At 41.4% G+C, this 21640-nt stretch overlaps 2 protein-coding genes across 3 annotated transcripts in view; both read left to right on the top strand.

Moving 5' to 3' along the window:
- The window catches only part of DIPK1C (divergent protein kinase domain 1C), a 71829-nt gene that overhangs the window by 23223 nt on the left and 26966 nt on the right, over positions 1 to 21640 (top strand). The gene's annotated exons all lie outside the window — the stretch shown is intronic.
- LOC142488838 (uncharacterized) lies at positions 8833 to 16209 on the top strand. The gene is made up of 7 exons (XM_075589176.1): positions 8833 to 8972; positions 9232 to 9328; positions 9840 to 10025; positions 10563 to 10677; positions 12953 to 13258; positions 14650 to 14727; positions 15091 to 16209. The coding sequence occupies exons 1-7, from the start codon at positions 8833 to 8835 to the stop codon at positions 16140 to 16142; spliced, it is 1974 nt and encodes a 657-aa protein (XP_075445291.1). The 3' UTR covers positions 16143 to 16209.

Raw genomic sequence — 21640 nt, 5'->3', positions numbered from 1 at the left:
GTTCCATTCCCCACTGGATCTCATTGCAGACTTTTAGGAGGGTAGTTACCATGGAGTGTTTGGGGCGAAAGCCAGATTGGCCTGTAGTTTGAATAGATTGGGACAACTCTGGCAGTTTTCCAGGTCTTAGGGATATGGCCTGCAGACAGAATAGAGTTGACTAGGGAAGCAAGCAGTTTGGCAATAGCTGGGGCACCAAGTTGTAGGAACTTAGATTGCAGTAAATCAGATCAACATTGGCTGCTTAGTTTTAATTTGAGGAGCGCTTGTGTAATCTCCTCTTCAGATACTGGGACAAATTGAAAATTGTGAGCAGTGTTGGGAGAGGGTGGGGCTATAGGGGTACTCACAGAATGAGGTTGATGTTTGTGGTTTGGGTTGCTTTTCGCTAATAAGTTAGTAGCACACCCCACAAAGTAATCATTGAATGCCTTTGCAATGTCAGTGGGATTTGTCAGAGTAATATCCTCCTTAATGATATTACATGGTCGTTGATGGCTAGAAGGCTGGAATATATTGTTGATGACTTTTCAGAAGTTAGCTGGATTTGATGTATTTTGGTGAAGATTGTCAGAGTAATATTGTGCTTTTGCGTGTCTTGTTTGCCTTGTGCATATATTCCTCCGGCATCTGTAGTTATTAAGATCCTTGGTTATGCCAGTTACTTTGTAGCGTTGTCCCTCTCATTGCTAGTTATTCACTGCATTGCCCAGCAGCTCTGCACAATATCTTAATGTCTTCTCTTATCACTTTTATAATTTCTTGATTGTGGTGTTCCCTAAGGCCCAGAGCCACCAACCTCTGTTAAGTGACAACAAAATTTTAACCTAGCATCACATTAAGCCTAACCATGTATCTTCAAATGACAATAAAGTCATGCTTTCTTCTTTATAAATGTGCCCAGGACATACTTGAAAACGAGAGGTAACTCTCAATGTATTACTTCCTGGTAAAATATTTTATAAATAAATAAATTAACAAGCATTGCATGAACTATTAAAGCTGTTAGTGATATACGCATGATATGCAAATAGGCTGTAACCATAACACTGCATATTCACAGAGGTGTGTTAAGGTTAACACAGGGAATTACCATTACGTTAGTTACAGTAGGTCATAGCTAAACTTGGTGTGACTCACATCCCAGGTCTGAATGGGTGCAGCGCCAATGTTATGACACGAGTTAACTAGCATAGCGTTATTTTCAGTGTGATTTCCAACTTGAGTTAAGTACCTATTTCTGGATTAGGCACGAGACAGGCATATCTCATTATTGGAAGATAATGGAAAGTTATTCTACGATAACGTGATGTTAAGTTTATGCTAATGAGATATAGAACGGCTGTTGTTTTTGCTTAAGATTAGATTTGACAATATGGGAAAACTCAGGGAGAATAACGTCTGTTATTTACTTAGGTAACGTCACTTTTTCAGCTCTGATTTAACAGAGCATTATGAATCCGGACTCGAGTCTATTTTTGGACCTTTTTTTTACTCCTACTTTAACTCTATACGGTATTATGTTCATGCATATTTAATGGCACTTGTGAGATCAGGGAATGCACGCACACACCTTAGGAAAAGCTCAAATAATAGATTTTTCCACTGTATCATTTTAAAAACTATTCTTTCCGACAATCTCATTTATATTCATTTGATTATAGGATCCATTTTCTACAACCCTGAGGAATTTTAAAAGTCTTGCTTGACTCATACAGTATTTATGGCAATGTTATACTCTTGTTTGGTTTTTATAGTCATGACAACAGAAGCATTTTTACTAATATTTCAAAAATCCAAAGTATCACTTCATTCCACTATGTTTTTGATCCACACCCTTACATTGGATTTCTCAAAAGTTTTGTTGGCTGAGCTTACTTTGTCTGTGCTATAAACCTTACGACTCACCCAGAAAGCATTTGGTCATTTCATTTTCTGATACCACAAGCAGAGCCAGAGAAAAGGACATCAATGACTCCCAGTGAACTATACAATTCAGTTTGTAGTTATAAAATTAGCATTTCAGGCAATTCCTAATGCTGACTTGCTCTATTTATCCAGTTTAATGTCTTCATTTAAGCCACAGGCTTCAATTAGAACAGGCTGGTTATGATGCATTGCATAGTTAGTACATCACTCACGGAATAGTTTGGCAGTTCCCTCCATGGCATCTTCAAATATTTTTGAGAAAACCGTGAAACATATTGTACATGTTTTATTTTTGTTAATAAAAAAATGAGTCCAGTGCTCATGGAGGATTTTATTTTTTGCAAATGTACTCACGAAGTATATATATATATATATATATATATATATATATATATATATATATATATATATATATATATATATATATATATATATATATATATATATATATATATATATAATCAAAGGCTCCTTACCAGGCAGACCAGAGAATCCAGGGAATCCAAAGCAGGCACAGCAAGGAAGAGACAGCACACTTGTTAGCAAAAAGAATTGTATTAGTGAAGCAGGCACAAAACACCAACGTTTCGGTCCTAAAAACAGGACCTTTATCAAGGGAGTGCACTCCCTTGATAAAGGTCCTGTTTTTAGGACCGAAACGTTGGTGTTTTGTGCCTGCTTCACTAATACAATTCTTTTTGCTAACAAGTGTGCTGTCTCTTCCTTGCTGTGCCTGCTTTGGATTCCCTGGATTCTCTGGTCTGCCTGGTAAGGAGCCTTTGATTGTATTCATTCATATGGGACTAAGCACCTGTCCTCATCTGTATTTGTGTGCCATCTGCTCTGTTACCTATATATATATATATATATATATATATATATATATATATATATATATATATATATATATATCTTATATACTATATTGTGAAAGCACTGTATGCCTGCCTGCCTGGATGTCCGGTGTCCCTAGGGGAAATCTCATTGGTCCCTTGGGCCGCCCGCCCCCGCACACCTCTCATTGGCCTGAGGCGGAGTGACGGGCCACACACACACACACACACACACACACACACACACACACACACACACACACACACACACACACACACACACACACACACATACACACACACAACACAGCAGCTCTATACACACACACACACACACACACACACAACACAGCAGTTCTATACACACACACACACACACACACACACAACAGCTCTATACACACACACACACACACACACACAACACAGCAGCTCTATACACACACACACACAACACAGCAGCTCTATACACACACACACCCCCCCTCTGTCCGCCCCCCCCCCATCACGTGCGACGCACTGCACTGGCTCCGCTCCCCTTTCCCCCCCCGCTCCCCTTTCCCCCCCCCGCTCCCCTTTCCCCCCCCCGCTCCCCTTTCCCCCCCCCCGCTCCCCTTTCCCCCCCCCCCGCTCGCCTTTCCCCCCGCTCCCTTTTCCCCCCCCCCGCTCCCCTTTCTCCCCCCCCCGCTCCCCTTTCTCCCCCTGCCCGCTCCCCTTTCTCCCCCCGCTCCCCTTTCTCCCCCCCCGCTCCCCTTTCTCCCCCCCCGCTCCCCTTTCTCCCCCCCGCTCCCCTTTCTCCCCCCCCGCTCACCTTTCTCCCCCCCGCTCATCTTTCTCCCCCCCCCGCTCCCCTTTCTCCCCCCCCGCTCCCCTTTCTCCCCCCCGCTCATCTTTCTCCCCCCCCCGCTCCCCTTTCTCCCCCCCCCGCTCCCCTTTCTCCCCCCCCGCTCCCCTTTCTCCCGCCCCGCCCCGCTCCCCTTTCTCCCCCCCCGCTCCCCTTTCTCCCCCCCCGCTCCCCTTTCTCCCCCCCCGCTCCCCTTTCTCCCCCCCGCTCATCTTTCTCCCCCCCCGCTCCCCTTTCTCCCCCCCCCGCTCCCCTTTCTCCCCCCCCCGCTCCCCTTTCTCCCCCCCCCGCTCCCCTTTCTCCCCCCCCGCTCCCCTTTCTCCCGCCCCGCCCCGCTCCCCTTTCTCCCCCCCCCGCTCCCCTTTCTCCCCCCCCCTCTCCCCTTTCTCCCCCCCCCCGCTCCCCTTTCTCCCCCCCCCAAACCTTTACAACAAATACTCACCTATTGTTCCACGATTTATAAATAATACTAACTATTACGCATTTACATCCCGGGCAACGCCGGGTCTCTCAGCTAGTATATATATATATATAGACATGGCTTTTAGCGCTCATGGGACGAGTACCTCTTTGCATACCCAGTTAAAATCAACCCCACACTGATGAGACCCATTAAGGTCGAAACAGCTGTCTGTGGGTGGTTTTCTGGGTATGCACCTTAACCCTGGCTGTGCTCAAAGCTGTGACCATGCAGCAAGCTTAAGCCTATAGGGAACCATGTTAAAAATGGTTTTTGAGGCAAAAAGTGACACTGTGTGCTCATTTGCATGTAATTTCCCAGAATCCCTTGCTGCAGTGGAAGTGCTGGGTGATAATGGGGAAAGGCGGGGTTGCAGACCTGCCTAAGACATGCAGATGAGATACAGTTGTATTTGTATATATATATATATATATATATATATATATATATATATATATATATATATACAGTGTTCGACAAACCTATACATTTGCTCGCCCCGGGCGAGTGGATTTAACCCCCGGGCGAGTAAATATTGGCCCAAGCAGCACATGTTTGGTACTAGGTGGCGAGTAGATTTTTTTGTGTGGCGAGTAGATTTTTTGGTGATTTGTCAACCACTAATATATATATATAAAAAATATTTTTTTAACTTGTGTTCCTAAGTAAAAAATCCTTATTACTAAAAGGGAATTAGCGTAAGAACAAGTGATGGCACAACCTGGCACACATTTAGAATATTGCTGCTGTTATATCACAGACAGTTTACAAACTGTGTGTTTATAGAATCACTACATTATTAAATAATATTTTCCTTTATTTTACATTTTTCTGGACAAGAAGTAAGGAAACCTAAGTATGCCTTTTTTAAAGTTGTATTTATGTATCCAAAATTAGACTTCCCTGTACACACAGTAGTGGTTTGTGTAGAGTTTTAGTAATATCAAGAGTCCCTAACCATTCGAGCTAGCAATGTAATTCCTGGTAGAGATAAAAGACTAAGCTATAAGGCCATTTACGGTTGGCTTGGCAAACCAAAATGACTTTACTGTGGTACCATTTTTAGACCACACTTATTTATATAAAGATGCATTATCTTTATATGTAACAGGATAAGAGAGATAGGAATAATCTTCATCCGGGCACATTATTCCATAGTAATAAAAATAATTTGAGATATTTACAAGTTAGTGCAACATTGCCTTTCTTTTTAGTTGTTCTATTATGTGCTGTACACAGAGCTGTAACTCCTTAAATACTATGCAAGAAGCAAAACATTCATGTAAAGTAAGCTATGGCCTTTTTATGCTAAGGGCTAGATTCACTAAGCTCTGTTAGCCTATTTAACAGGACATTAACTAGTTAATCATAATGCAGTATTCACTAACGCAGATAAGATGACATTAACTAGGATTTACTCCCCTAAAAAGCTTGGTGGTTTGTAATGGCCTTTAGTATAAAATACTGTACATGCAAATTAGTTAATTCCAGTCTAAATGATATTCATTCCATATTTACTAAGAATCAGTTGGGGTTCACACCCGGGAAATTGTGATACCGTATTTAAGTTATACCTACAGTAACTCTGACATACTCCCATCCATTTTGCTAAAAGGCAGTAGTGGGAGGGAGTGAAACTAATTTAGGAGAAATATTGACCAATTTTGCCTAATTGACTGACTAAACATTGACTAATATTATACACCGCCAAATAGTGTAACCTATACTCCATTTGGGAAATACCTGTGAACACACCTAAGATACATCTCTTACCCCTCGCATGAGAGGAGAGGAAAGCAAAAGCCCTATTTCAGTGTCGGGATGGGATCATGTTATCTAAGTGTTGGCATCATTTTAAGACAACACAGAGTTATCCTATGCCAACAGGACCAGTGCAAGGGTACTCAGCACCCTAGACGAAACTGAAGCCCTATGCTCTCCCCCTCCCCTCTGAACTTTTTATATTATAGCCCCATTCTCTCTCACACCTACCTCATTCTCTCATCTCACCCCCCCTCCCATGCCTCCTCTCACCCCCATCTCACTCCTCAATCACCCCTCCTGTTCTTCCTCAATCACCCTCTTCCACTTCCGCACACCACCTCTTTCCCCGCTTCCTCTCACCCCTCCTTCCCCCCCTTCCATCAACCCCTCCTTTTCTCCTTCCTCTCTCACCCCTCCTTCTCCTCTCTCCCACCCTCCTCTTCCTCTCTCACCCCTCCTTCTCCTCTCTCCCACCCTCCTCTTCCTCTCTCACCCCTCCTTCTCCTCTTCCTCTCTTCCCCTCTAACCCCCTCCTTATCTTCTTCTCACCCTCCTTCTCCTCTTCTTCCCACCCTCCTCCTCCTCTCTCACCCCTCCTTCTCCTCTTCCTCTCTTCCCCTCTAACCCCCTCCTTATCTTCTTCTCGCCCTCCTTCTGCTCTTCTTCCCACCCTCCTCCTCCTCTGCTTCTGCTGCCTCCCCCCAGAATGTGCTGCCCTAGGCAACCGCCTAAGTCGCCTAGTGGTAGCACCCGCCCTGTATGCCAATATGCTCAATTCACGTCCGTTGTTTTGGCATATAATTATCTTAGGAAATAAAGCATTAACTCAGGGAAACTAACGTCCATTTCTGTTTTGGGTAACGAAATGTTATTCGCCCTGATTTAATGGAGCTTAGTAAGTCTAGCCCTAAGAGCACTCAAGTGTGCATAAAGATATTTGTTCCTGATAACAACTTGTGAAAACCTGTAAAATCTGTAAAACACCTCCAAGCGAAAACAAAGTTATGAAGCTTCCATAAGGCTAAGCGATACCAGCTGGGAATCATATGTTTTAATTGGGTTAACGCCAAGTATTAACTTGTTTTTTTATAACAGGCTGTAAAAAGATTGATATGCAGGAAATATCCCTCTGTGAGTTAAAGTATGCACTAAATGTATGTGAATATCTCTTAATCCATATCCTTTATCACGTGCCTTCTATTTAGCATTTTTTAATCACTGACAGTAAATAACCATGCATTACATTTTTTTTTAAACATTAATCTGACTAAGATATGTGGTTTCTCAATAGCTCAGACCAGAATAATGTTCTGTGCCCATTCTGGCACCAAATATAAATAGTATTACATCCTGTAACAAATCTAGCAAAAAAACAAAATCGTTTTTGACCGACTTGCAACAAACTGATATTTTTGTGGGTTACAATCACCATGAAGGTTCTCACAACAACAACAAATATTTCACAGGTTTATTCATATTATGGGTTGGGTTATAAAAGTTGTTCTTTTTGTAACTGATGTCTGTGGCAATTTTCCAATGTTTTTTGTATGCTGTAAAACTAGCATCGTCCAACCTGAACATTCATTTCTATTTTTTTTTGTGTTGTAATAACTAGTACTATGTTTGGAAGGGGGTGGGGGTCATTCACTAATTTTAGCCGTGGCAACCTATGCTTAACTCATTTGCTGTAACCTGAGCTCTGCCTTTGTAGCCAACGTCATTGATTGAATGTATTTTTGTTGCATAAATGTCAATGCACTATGACAGCACCTCCTACTATTTCACTTCTAAGGTACATTCTAACTTGAGTAAGTGGTATAGCATTTACTGCTCTATATAACTGCTCGGGCCAAGGACTATAAGGAATATGCTCCATGACTATAGTAATGGAACTCTGCTGTGGGGATTATTTTTTTTTTTTTAATATAGCAGGAGTTTCATACATTAGGTACATGTTGGGGGTGGGACTAACAAGGGATAAAAAGGTGGGTAACAGGCTACAGGGGCAGCCATTTTACAAGCAGTAAGAACAGGTTAGGCCAGTTTCCAGTTCAGGTGTTATAGTTGGCCTTGGTATTTTTTCTGCCCCAAGTTCGTGAAATCCGGTAGACAGTGTCAGGGTTGAGTTTGTTGGCGTGGTTGGGATAATGGGTGAAGGGAATAGGTCACCCAGAGGGTTAGAAGTCATGTTAGGAAAGACAAGGGATCAAGCATTACAAGGGGGAGGGGAGTGGCTGAGGAGCCATTTTTCTGGAGGCTAGGATTAATGCGTAGTGGGCTCTTTAATGCTGCAGGAAAGACTAGCACAATGGGCTCCTACTCCTCAAATAGGTTGAACCCCAGCCCACACCTTGCTTTATGGATGAGTGGGCAGGACCAATCGAATGGCGAGGGGAGCAACAGACTCACTATGGCTCGGCTCCATGGTAGTTTGCAGAGGCAGGAATTGTCGGAAGGTGCTAGGTCTTCAGCGGGCAGACCTGGACAAGCAGCACGAGAACAGTGTGGAGATGGGCTGTCAGGAGGCACGGTAGAGTCTGTTAAGAGAGGGAGCCAGAAGAATTGTAAAAATAAGGGTGCCCAGGAGTTGGACGGAGGCCCGGAAACACAACGTGGCTGAGAGTAAAGAGGGACTCGGCGTGGGGACCCTGGAGGTCCTGCTGCAGAGTTGCCAGCTGAAAAAGACAAAGAGATGTACAGAAGGAGACCTGACCCACCTGGAGCATCAGTGGCATCAGCAAAGGAGAGAGGAGCTGCAGCAGAGTGCAGGAGAGAAGATTGGAGGGGTGAGTATGACCCTGTCAATGTGTGGAAAGGTAGTGAGAGTGAAGTTAGATGGGGCCGAGCAAATGAGTAACAGGACCTTAGTAGGTGTGTTGAAGGCTTTATTAGGGAGATTTAGAACAGGGGCTCCCACCTGTAGTTGGAGTAAGGGGATCTGGAAGAGGGCCCACGTGTGGAAGATAGGGCATATAGGGAGCCATAGGGTAAGCCTGCTGGGTATGCATTTATTGCCCAAGGCAAAAGAGAAGATATGGAAGCAAGAATTTGGGGACATGTTGTCTCTAGTGCCAGTGGATAGTGAGGCGTTGGATATGATGGATATGAGAGGGGATTTTAGGGCAGAGGTGGATAAAAAGAGGTAGCTACAAAGGACTTTTGGAAATTGGTTGCAGGGTTTTGCTGTGATTGTAAGTGTAATTGGGGGGAAAAACCCTCGAAAAATGTTCATCGTTATTTTGCTACTGTATATTGACTTGATAGAGGTACTTATAAAGTGTATGGTGATTTTGCTTGGTGGCGGTATAACGAACCGTTCCGCCAGAAGATTTTAAGTAAGGAAGAATGTTAATTGGAATGTTAAAAACATATATCTATTGTTACGTTTAATTATCCTGCAGAGGCCAGCACCCTTTCCAGGAGGAGCTGGCATTTCTAGTCAAGGAGTGTCAGCGGGAAGAATGGTTGGCTTCTGCTGGCTCTTTAATGAGAGTCACTGTACTGTAAATGGTACAGCGCATGTAAATTTAAGGAAGCTCGCTGAAATGGCCGAGCACGCCGGTAAAGGTGGACGAGATGATGCTTTGGGTAAGGTTGTATTACAGGAAGCGAGAGGCAAGATTAATTAGAGAAGGGTTTACAATGGGTTCCTGGATTCCTTTAGAAAATAAGGGAATCTCAAATCAGTACAGTATGTCAGCATGAAAGACTGCTAAAGGAGAAGTTAAGGAAGGAGGTAGAGTTGGGAAGAATGGAGAGCCCCTTTTGTGAGCCACCTTTTGACAATTTGAGGGTGGCTCTGTTGGAGCTGATTCCTAAAAATAAGAGCAAGGAATATTTAGGATGATCCATCATGTATCTTAAAGGGGATTCAGTAAATGATGGGATTGATAGAGGAGGCTTTAAGGTGGCATTTGATTGAGTGGTGGAGTTGGTGTAGATGATGATTTTCTATTTGTGGGCCCAGAAGCAAATTAGTTTTGTTCACATTTGCTATGGATGTTCCAAGGGGTGGCAAAGTGTTTTGGGGGTTCCGTTAATTAAAGAGAAGCCTGAAGGATCTAGCACAGTGTTGTCTTTCTTGGATATCAAGATGGACATCAAGGAGATAGTTTTCAGGTTGCCAGTGGAAAAACTGGCCAAGTTGGAAAAGCTGGTGTTGACCATAAATTGTGCAAAGAAAATATCTTTGAAGGTAATGCAATCATTGCTGTGTCATTTGGTTTTCGCTTGCAAACTCATGCATATGGGTAGGGAATTCTGTAGGCGGTTATCATTAGAGTCCTCAACATAATATAAGGATGACAAAGCCATTGAAAGATTATTTGGAAGTGTATTAGTCCTTTTTGCAGAAGTATAATGGCAGAAGGATGAGATAATAAATGCTGAGTTGGAACTGTTTACAGACGCGGCAGGTTCTTCAGGTTTTGGTGCCTTTTTTGCATGTGTGTGGCAGCTTGGCCACAAGGCAGGGTTTATATGGGCTGGACAAAATAATTGGTGCTGTTGGAATTGTTAAAAATAATAGTAGCAGTGGAAATTTTGGGGTGAAAGTTTGAAGGACAGGTGGGTGTTTTTTTGGTTGGATAAATGGGTTGTCTGCCCGCTCTATCCCTGTGGTCGGGTTGTTAAAGCATCTGGTGCTCCGTTGTTTGGAGTTAAATATTTTTTTTAAAGCATGACGTGCCGTGAGTTAAGGAATTCCATTGCTGACACGTTGTCTTGCTTTCAGTGGTTGGTGTTTCAGAGGTTATGCCCGAAGGCAGCACCACTGGGACGGGTTGCCCGGAATTTTTGTGGAGCCTGGTTTCAGAGTAGTAAGCTTGGTGAAGGATTCATTGCCTCCAGTAACATGGTGTTCATACAAAAAAGCTTGGGAGGAATGGTTGGCTTTAGCACAGCAATTTGAGCGTTTTAGGAATGAGGCTTAGCAGTTAAGGATACTGATTATATACTTGTGCCAATTACAGAAGAAATGATTATCAGGGCATGGGGTAGATAAAAAATTGGCAGTAATAACATTCTTTATGAAACTGATAGGATGGAAAGGTATTACAAAGGATATTTTTGATAAGAACATTTTTAAAAGGTTAGAGAAAAGGAGCAGTATGTCAGGATGTAAGAAGATGTAAGATGGCCGGTAACATTTTTTTTTTGTAGAAAAGTTATTGTTAAGGCTCGAAGAGGTTTGTTATTCAGAATATGGAGTTTCCGAGTGGCGATGGCTTTCGCGTTCTTTTGTAGCAATGAGAATAAGCGAATTAGTTCAGTAGCTATGCGCAAAAAGAAGTTAGGGAGAATTCAGAGTAGTGATAAAGTTTGCAGAGGAAGGAGTGAGTTTCCTAATACGCAGATCAAAAACTGATGCTTCTGGAAAATGTGTATGGCTTCCCTTTTTGCAATAGGAGGTACACGCTGTCCATTGATATTAGTAAGGTTTTTTTTTTAAACATAAGACCGGAAGGGGCCCTGGTAATGCATGGGGGTGGTTTACCATTAAAGCGGTACCAGTTTAATAGGGTTTTTAAAATGGTGTTAGATAAAGTGGGTATTTGCTCTGGGGATTATGGAACTCGCTCATTTCGGATTGGGGCTGCAACAGAGGCTGCCCGACTGTGGGCCTCATGCAGTAAGCGACGATTATGTGAAATCGGCAAGCTTATCGATTAGTCATGTTATTGGCGTTTTTCCCTCTCCGTATGCAGTAAGTGCCGAATACATTCAAAATCAACCAGAAAACAAATCCGCCCACTCTCACGATGATGAGCCGATCACACACAGGTGTATCGGCGTGCGTGGCGGGGTGCTGTTAGGTTGCACAATCACAAATCTTGCTGAATCAGGCGAAACAAGCATGTTTTTGATTGCGCGCCATATTTAAAGGCAACGTGTACTGCTAATCATTCTCTGTGTTGTTGGGAGTGAGAGAGAGAGAGAGACGCACAGAGCTGGACGATTGAAGATTTGCATATTGACTGAGAGACTTGTTGTGTATTGGGTGAGCTTTGTCCTTTGTTGTTTTGTTTACATCTTTGTCTTGTTTTATATGTGGAAGTGTTTCGTGTGATTGCCTGTACATTTCTTGTCTGTTTTTTGTGAGTGCTGGAAGTATGCCCGCAAAGCGTGGGAAGAGTGATGCTGGTGGGAGTGGGAGTGCTACTCGTGGGAGTACGCGTCGGAGTGAACGTACTGTTCAGGGGAGTGATGTTGCTGGTGCACCGAGTGGTGTTGCTGGGAGTGGGAGTGCTGTTTCTGGGAGTGGGAGTGCTGTTGCTGGGAGTGGGAGTGCTGTTGCTGGGAGTGGGAGTGCTGTTGCTGGGAGTGGGAGTGCTGTTGCTTGGAGTGGGAGTGCTGTTGCTGGGAGTGGGAGTGCTGTTGCTGGGAGTGGGAGTGCTGTTGCTGGGAGTGGGAGTGCTGTTGCTGGGAGTGCTGGTGCTAGGAGTGTGAGTGCTGGTGCTAGGAGTGTGAGTGCTGGTGCTAGGAGTGTGAGTGCTGGTGCTAGGAGTGGGAGTGCTGGTGCTGGGAGTGCTGCTGGTGGCGCAGTTGCTGATGGGGTGTCTGGTGGTGGCGTGCTTGCTGGTGGCCAGCTTTTGGAGGCTCTTCCATTGGAAGAAGGAGAGTCCAGTCAGCACCAGCCAAGCTCTGACCCTAAACCTGCTCGGAAAAAACGTGTGGAGAAGCCACGTAATCCTCGCTTCAATGACCAGGAAAATAGGGCTCTTGTCACTGGCATTCTGGAGCACTATGACAGTCTCTATGGACATTTAGTAGGTAAGTGTAACTTTACATTTATTATTCAAATACATGTGATCCTAGGTCATCTGAGTTTTGTTCATATGCAAATATGGGTACACAATATCTTTCTATGTTCATTAGTGTGGAAACACAGCTTTTTATCATGCCTTACAAGGACAAATAAACACAGGCGGTCAATTTGCCAGAACTGCATACAATATGAATGCAACCTTGCTTACATGTATAGGTTTAGTAGTGAATGCTCATGTGCTGCACATATTACACATAAAACAGCATGTTTGCTATCTCTTGGAACAGCTAGCAGTGTAGGAAACTGGTGCTTATATTATTATTAATTTACCTCATATCTTTTATATGTTTTTCAAGGGCGGACAAGTGCAGCAAGCAAAAAAGAAATGTGGGACACAATAGTCATTGGTGTCAATGCCTGTGGGAATAGTGTCAGGGACAAGTATCATTGTCGGAAAAGATTTGATGATATTAGGTCCAAATTGAAAAAGAAAATACAAGACCAACGCGTGCATGCTACTGGCACTGGAGGTGGGCCCACACCACAACGTCTCATATTGACTCCATTGGAGGAGCTGCTTCGGCCAAAATTACTTACCGTCGTCGTGGAAGGCTTGGCTGGTGACCGTGACATTGGAATTTATCCGTCACAATTTCCAGCAGGTGATAAATATTACTGTACTAGGCGTGTCGTTGCTTACAGTTATTTTGCATATTTACACTGCTTTTTATACTGTCTTCACAATATAAGCATACCTGCATCTATATATGTATATGTCTGATTCTGTATATATATATCTCAAAATAGACATATATGTAGTAGTCCTACTAAAAGCAGTAACTAATATAGCACGTGCCATTGCGTGCTCATTTACATGTGAATTCCCAAAATGCATAGCTGCAGTGGAAGCAATTGATGGTGGGCGAAGATGGGGAACAACAGGGTAGTACACATGTGTAACACATGTTCATGAGAAATTATTAGTAGCTACAGGTACAGAACAGAAATATGTATCATATTATTGTGTATTTTATTGATTTTACTCCGACAAACATGACATTACTGCCTATTTTAAGCATGCATCAAAGAAATTGCATGTAACGGCCTACAAACATCACTGGCACTAACACATCTATAGTTGCTTATGAAAAGGTCCATTTTTGCTTTATGTCATATACAGACAGCATAATGAGGCACACGTATCATATGTTATGTCATTGTTTTCATAACTTAAACACTGCAGATGACTACTTAGCTCATCTACCATTGTGTTAAAGCAGCTGCAATTAATATCTCATCACAGCATACACTTCAACAGAGGGGGTGGGGTTCAGCACACACACTAATTACAGCCTCATTTCACGGTCAACTTAGTTCACACCATTTGCACCTGTTTCAAGTCATTGAAAGGTGTGGCTGATTAGGCTTTTTGGGGAAGGGAATACCTTTCTTACAACCTGAATAGCACAACTGAAGTTAATCACACTCATTTGAAAGCTTAACTCTAGCTACTAAATGCCCCAACAACTCATTACTTATCAAAGCGTACGTCACACATTAGTTCACTCATATCTATAGTTGAACTACTATGAAAGACACATTATCACACACTGCATGTGTTGTCTTGTTGAGTCACAGCCACATTCAGGTGTGCCACATCTTCGATTAATGTACCACACATATCCTCTACCAAAAACAACACTTTTTGCAATATGACCACCTTCATGATAACCATTGTGAATGGTCATCTCATGATAGTTATGTACATTATGATACTGATATCACTACACAACATATGATTTTTATGTACTCATTTAATCTATTTATCCTCACGCATTACTGCAGAAACATAGTATGTTGTATGTTAGGGAACTCAAAAATTCTAAGTACACAGGCATGTACAGTGTTATTACAACTATTTATGTTCACTTTCACACACATTTTCGGTTAAGGAACTGATGTTGTTAGTTAATCATAAATACAGAACATACAATAAGTGTTTGTTCAATATTTACACATGTAAATGTAAAACTTATGTTATTGTTATATATAGTTGCCCCTGGAGGACATGTGTCACCTGAGATGGAACAAGTGTCTTCACCTGGGTCAGCCAGCTCAACACTACTAGAAGGTGAGTGTATCATTTGCTGGCCATATAATATGTGCTCTTCTATATGTTATGTTGTCATGTGCATTATTTGTTTTGCACATCTTCTTTAAATAGGATTACTTAGTGTCAGTGAAAATTAAGTGTAAGGCAACATGTATTGTGTTAGTGATGTTAATTATCATGTAGGACTTCTGAGTTTAGAGCAACTTTTCATTCATTCATATTTCATACTGAGTCCAAACATTATTCGTAAGTCAAGGTAGTTTTTAATGAGGTTATAAAACGTATGCTAACATGTTAGGTGTTACTTAGGACACAGTACAATTACATAGTAACACAGCATACATTAACATGCCATTTAATAATGTGTACATTTCTTTTTAGAACATCATGGTGATGAGGATGATGAGTATGATGAGGATGACGCCACAGAAGAGACTGAAATACAATCATGTGACCATGAAGAGGTGCCAATAGAAACTGTTGTACCGCCAAATCGTCCATCAACTTCCACATACGATGCAATTGTAGCTTCAGAGGGAAAAATAGTGGACGCAGAAAATCGTCGCCATTCAGACATGATGACAGTGCTGGAAAGGATGATTGGACTGCAGGAAGAAACAGTATCACAATTGGCACATCTCCACAGAGTCTTCATTGAAGTGCCTAAACAGTTGCAAAAAATCAACACCTCATTCGAAGCATTAGTTGTTCAGCAAACACAAGCTAATTACTGGAGAATGACTAATGTACCACAATTCAACACCTCCCAGCCAGGATCTGTTCATGCAGGTCAGTTTTCACCACATTCATCTGATATTCATTCACCAGGCCCAAATGTTACCGGTCAAGTAGCAGACATTGCTGTGCAGGTTCCTGATGACATCCTACCGCTGCCATCTGTACAAATTCAGCAGCAGACACCTACAAAGGAGGCGACAAAAACAAAACAAGACACACATGAAACAGACCAACCATCACTTGTGCAGTGTCTACCAACTTGCTCACATGTGTCACTGGGCACAAGCCCTGTCCGTGAACAGTCACTACCCAAAAGCCCTGTAGGTGAGTCGCTGCCCAAAAGCCCTGTAGGTGAATCGCTGCCCAAAAGCCCTGTAGGTGAGTCGCTGCCCAAAAGCCCTGTAGGTGAATCGCTGCCCAAAAGCCCTGTAGGTGAATCGCTGCCCAAAAGCCCTGTAGGTGAATCACTGCCCAAAAGCCCTGTAGGTGAGTCACTGGCCACAAGCCCTGTAGGTGAGTCACTGGCCACAAGCCCCGTAGGTGAACAGTCACTGGCCACAAGCCCTGCCCGTGAAGTGCCAGAGGCCACTCAAAGTGGCTCTGTTGTGCCTAAAGTTGGTGGCAAAAGAAAAAGGAAAATTCAAGAGACAACAAGCAGGCCTGTTACTCGCTCGCAAAAGGAACAAAAAAAATAAATGTTATAATTCAGAAAATATGTCTTTGGCCTTGTTTTGTTGACTTCAGATTATCTAATTACTATTGTATGTATGCTGAAGACTGTGTTGTTTCCAAACTTTCAACTATGTTCTTGTACACGTGAAGTTTTGGAAATGTTAACACTCATAATTAATTGTGTTATAAATATTTATGTTGTAATCGTCTGTTCAGTAATGGTCCACCAGGAGCCAGTTGCTAAGTTTAGAGAAGCTGCCATTGACTTTGCAGCAAAACATTGCATTTGGGTGTGTTAATTGATGTAAGAATTGCATATGCATATTAGTCACATGCAATTATTAAAACACCTAAGTAAGTGCAAACATCTTTCTTGTACGTGTACAGCAGGATTATGTGTAAATTATTACTTACCTTTGCCTTGCTTGGCCATTGTAATTTTGTCCTTTAATCAGTTGTGTGTTCGTTTCTATAACATCTCAGAATGTATAATAATATATATACACACACACACACACACACACTGAGTGAGTGTGAGTGTGAGTGTGAGTATATATATATATATATATATATATATATATATATATATATATATATATATATATATATATATAGTACTATATAAACTGGTATACACAAACTAATACACTTCATGCTTCCTTGTGAAAACACTATTTTAATAATACAGGCCTAATGTTTGAGAAATATCCTAAGTATGAGACTCTAACAGTATTGTGCTTAAACAAATGTTTATTACTTAATTCAATCATGTTTCTCACCATTTAAATAGGTTTCATACAAGGTATACTTAATGCCATCAATGTTGTGTGTACTCCTGCAATATAAAAAAAAAAAAAATATTATATATAAATATATATATATTTTTATAAGAGATATATTTATATATATATATATATATATATATATATATATATATATATATATACACACGTATTTAAACTCATGCAGACAGGGAGTTAACCAGACTTTCACATACACACAGAAATGTAAGCGGGGAAAAAACATTTCTTTTTGCAGGTGTGTTTTTACTGATATGCCTGGCTAAGAAATATTTTCACACACTGGTCTTTGTTAGTTTTCAAAAAAACACTATGTGAACGCATTCACAGTCTAGGGATGTTTTTCACAAACGAGATAAAAGAAGGAGAAATGTTTCTCCCACAGTCCCATATCACGAACCACAACTGTTAACCCAATTAGACAAACAAATCCAATTGGCGTTTGAAATAAGGAGTCAAAGTAGTTAGTTTTGTTGACCTTGACAAGGAAAAACAGGAGTTTGTTAGCCATTCAGCACATTCATTTTGATGAGCAAATAACACAGACCTGCACACAGCTTTTGTGCTACTCAGACATGGCTGATGAATTCGTTAACAATATTAATCCCCTTTTAGGGTATAAGTACATGATCTGTGAAGCCATCTTGAACAGTCGCGGACAGAAAGCAAGCACACGCCAAATCGATGATTTCATTCGAGCAAAATATCCTTATTACCAAGACCGTAAGCATGCACGGAATTTTAATTCCTCAATAAGATTCACTTTATCAAGTAATGACTTTTTTGAACGTGACCAGGATAAGCTACAACACACCTATGGTTTCTGGAAGATTGCCCCGGAAAAACAATTTATCCTGAAAGACGGCACTTATATTGTCGTGAAAGGCATATTTATTCCTAATGGCAATAGCAATGTATCCGCTACTACTGATCCGTTTGAATCGATACGTGCTGCAATATCTGCAGCCTCCATTCCTGAAACCCACATTGTACAAGAACAAAAGTACTATGATTATGTACCAAGCCTTTCAGCTGAAATTGCATTGGAATGGGAACCGGAAGAAATGAACCTACCTCCCGACCAATTATTTGAAGAAAGCAGTGGCGATTCCTATGAGCGCATCCTGGAGGAGATATGTGCCATACTGGATTCAGCGGTTGGGTTAAGCGTGGATGAAAATGGCTTGCATTTCTGGAGCGACCAGTTGCAGCCAGGCGAAGAGTTAATTCTAGAAGAATGGTAAATATAACAATCGTTATGCGTTGACTCTGCGTTTAAATTTTTTTTTTTTTTGTAACCACCATTTTCACTTTCAATGCGTGGATACAGCGTAACATTGCAGACTGCATAACATGTAGCGATCACAAACAAATTGTTTCCTAATACAATATAGTAGGACCTGAAAGAGTAGTACACATTGCTGACGGAATAAATATACGTACTTTCCTATCCCTTTAAACATATTAGCAACATTTTTCCATTACTCTAACACATACCTGTTTTGTTATCATGCAACATCTACAACATTGAAAACCGGGTCCACCACGTATGACGTGGGACCCTTGTCATGGGCCAAGGCGTCCTTAAAAAGGATTAGTGATGTAAGTCCCGCCCCCAAGCGACGTGCGCGCCTCAAAGCCTATTGGCTGTCATGTTTTGTTATAGTAACGGTAACTGCAGTGTGTGATGCGTGCGGCTCAGTGTTTGTAGGCGTACCCTGGGCGTTAGCCGAATGTTAATTGAGTGGGAGGAGTGTTAGCGTGCGTTTCACGCTGGCTTAACATGACGTCACACGTATTGCATTTGCTTTCTGTTCAAACACGTCTGTTTAAAAAGAATACAGATGTACTCGTTTAGAACGAATGTAGTTTCGTCTTCATTGTATTTGAAATAAAGATGTTATGTTTACTGGTATTTTCAACATGTATTGAACGCACAACGTACGCTTTGTTTTGCGCATGCGCTAACAGTTAGTGGAGCCAAGCGTGAAGTGCGTGCGCACACAAAGATGTGCGCGCACATCTTTCAGTATACAGGCAACGTTCACTTCTTATACATAGTTATGCCTGCTACAAATTTAAAGAAACATTACATACTGATGAACAGTTTTACTTCTAACATATAAGTGACTGACGTGTGTATCTACACAATCATATAGAGCTGCGTAACGCGTTGTCACGGATGCATATCTAGTAAGGTGCCATCTTTGACCATCATGTGTTTGCTGTATTTCAGAGATGTCGGGGAAGATACAATCGGATCAATGTATGATTTCAGAAGAGTCTACCTTTATATGAGATGATTGTGAGGAGGAGCCACCGACTACTATACTACATATGGAACTAATTTTATATTGCTTGCAGCGCTTATTAACAAACAATTAAAAATGTGATACCCTTATGCCTATATTGCATAAGCACTTAATTAACATAATGATGTTGCAAAAGAGTGCCTCATGAATTTTTATTGAGTGTTCTTTAATGACTACTAACATTTTATGACATGGTGTGTTTTATATATAACAACCATTCCCACTCTGCTAACACATTTGTGTATTCTAATATGTAATGGAACGTATGACTGTCGAAACTATGTAACAATAATAATAATAATATGAGCATGTTCATGTATAGGGCTGCTAGTTGTACGCAGCGATTTACAGACACATGTTTCAGCCTGAGGTCCCTGGCCCGTGGAACGTACAAATGTTTTTTTGCCGCATGAGGCACAGGGAGATAAAGTGACTTGGCCAAGGTCACAAGGAGCCCACACCGGGAATTGAACCAGACTCCCCTGCTTCAAACTATCAGTGCCAGTGTGTGTCTTTACTCAGTGAGCCACTCCTTCTCCCAATGTAAAGGACACTTACAACCAAGTAGCCATTTATTTTTAAAATCTCTTGTTACATGGGTATGTAGATAAAATGGTTTGGGACTGTAGCAAATAATGTTACTGGCCAGATGTTATGGTCCCCTCCAATGCATGATGTTCTGAATATGACATCACCATCATGTTATGAAGTACGTTTCTGTGTATATTTCATTAACCTAACTAACTATAGTTTACTGTGTTTATTAATCGTTTAGAAATACATAGTATAGTCAATATGATGATATAAGCTACCATAATAAAGCTGGTGTTATCATTTGTCGGTGTTATACATGGATCCTACACCAATTGATAGAGACACAAACAGTTGTCTTAAAAAGTGTGTCTATGCTAGTGATGAATGTGCTCCCGTAAGTAAACAAATAAGTACAGTTATCCCCTTTTCTCCAACCACCTCTATATTACATTAATGGAAATTATAAGGAAACATACATAAAATGTGATGAAATGTGAGTAATCATTTTGTAATACAATGCACATGAAAGCTCAAGAGTACCTAAATGCATATACATGATACAGAAAATACATATATGTAACATTTGTGTTTAAACCAATATGTTGGGTTTTTAGTTCCAATAATTATAGGAAGATTGAGGTAGCCACATCTTATGAGAGATGTCAGCAAATATACATACCATGATCAGTCATACTGGAGATATACCTATAATGCAAAGGAACAATATATAAATTGCAAACATTGACATGCCATCTTCAGTACCGTAAACAACACAGCAAAGTGTGTATTTGGTGTTAAATGTACAACACCATGTATATTTCATGACATTCAAAATGTAAATCTGCCTGGTGTACACATCATCTGGATGTACATGTTACACTGCACCAATAACATTGTATGTAAGCATACTAGAAGCATGAATGATTATGGGCATAATATGTGTTTTGTCTTAGCATAAGGAATAACACAATGCTAAAATATTATTGCTTTGTTACCCAAGTTGTATTCACATACACACAACTAAAGTACAATTGAAGAGGGATTATATAACCTGTGCAACAATAACATACCGGTGCCACATCCCTTTGTGCACACAGCAGAGAAAAGAAAGGTGTGCAACCCATATTCATCTGTGTCCTAACAGAAGGTTATATAAAGAAACATTATTGTTAATATAACATAATTAAACTATAAAAGTAGTACTAGGAACATATGAGTTTGTACTTACAAGAAAAAAATGAATTGATGAGATTCTGTCGTGTCTGGCCACCACTGGCTGTTTGTTCATTTTCAGCAGCTACATGGGTGGGATGCTCGTCTACCAAAGCCTCAGCTAGGTCTGACTGTACATTGTGCCTGAGTGCAACATTGTGCAAAATGCAACAGGCAAGGATAATATCAGACACTTTTTGAGGCTTGTATAGAAGAGCCCCACCAGTTCTGTCCAGACACCTAAACCTGGTCTTGAGTAGGCCAAATGTCCTCTCTATAACAGATCTTGTAGATATATGGGCTGCATTGTACCTGTCCTCTGCTTCAGTTTGAGGGTTTAGCACCGGAGTCAAGAGCCACGGCCTAATTCCGTATCCTGAGTCACCTATAATGAATGGAGCACACATAAGCTGACATTAGTGATCAAATTGTACAATGCCAACATTCCTAAATCAACATGTGTTTTGTGTTAGAACATGTAAATATGTACTCACCCAGCAGCCAACCAGGTTCAAAATGTCCCTCTTCGAACGCATGGAAGACTGAAGAGTTCCTCAGGATAGAGGAATCGTGACTGGAACCAGGGAACTTGGGTACCACATGCATTATCCTCATCGTGGCATCACATACCACCTGTACATTGAGTGAATGGTAGTGCTTCCG

The sequence above is a fragment of the Ascaphus truei genome, chromosome 2 (genome assembly GCF_040206685.1).
Source record: "Ascaphus truei isolate aAscTru1 chromosome 2, aAscTru1.hap1, whole genome shotgun sequence".
Lineage (NCBI taxonomy): Eukaryota > Metazoa > Chordata > Amphibia > Anura > Ascaphidae > Ascaphus > Ascaphus truei.
Note: the sequence above shows the minus strand (reverse complement) of the source record. Positions and strands in the feature narration are given on the sequence as shown.

What these genes read in the sequence shown, in the direction of transcription:
- LOC142488838 (XM_075589176.1), top strand. Translation starts at nt 8,833, where the DNA reads ATGCATTTATTGCCCAAGGCAAAAGAGAAGATATGGAAGCAAGAATTT. An exon ending in TGAAGGATTCATTGCCTCCA is followed by an intron (nt 10,678 to 12,952) that starts GTAACATGGTGT and finishes ATGTTTTTCAAG; the next exon opens with GGCGGACAAGTGCAGCAAGC. An exon ending in TCCGTCACAATTTCCAGCAG is followed by an intron (nt 13,259 to 14,649) that starts GTGATAAATATT and finishes TGTTATATATAG; the next exon opens with TTGCCCCTGGAGGACATGTG.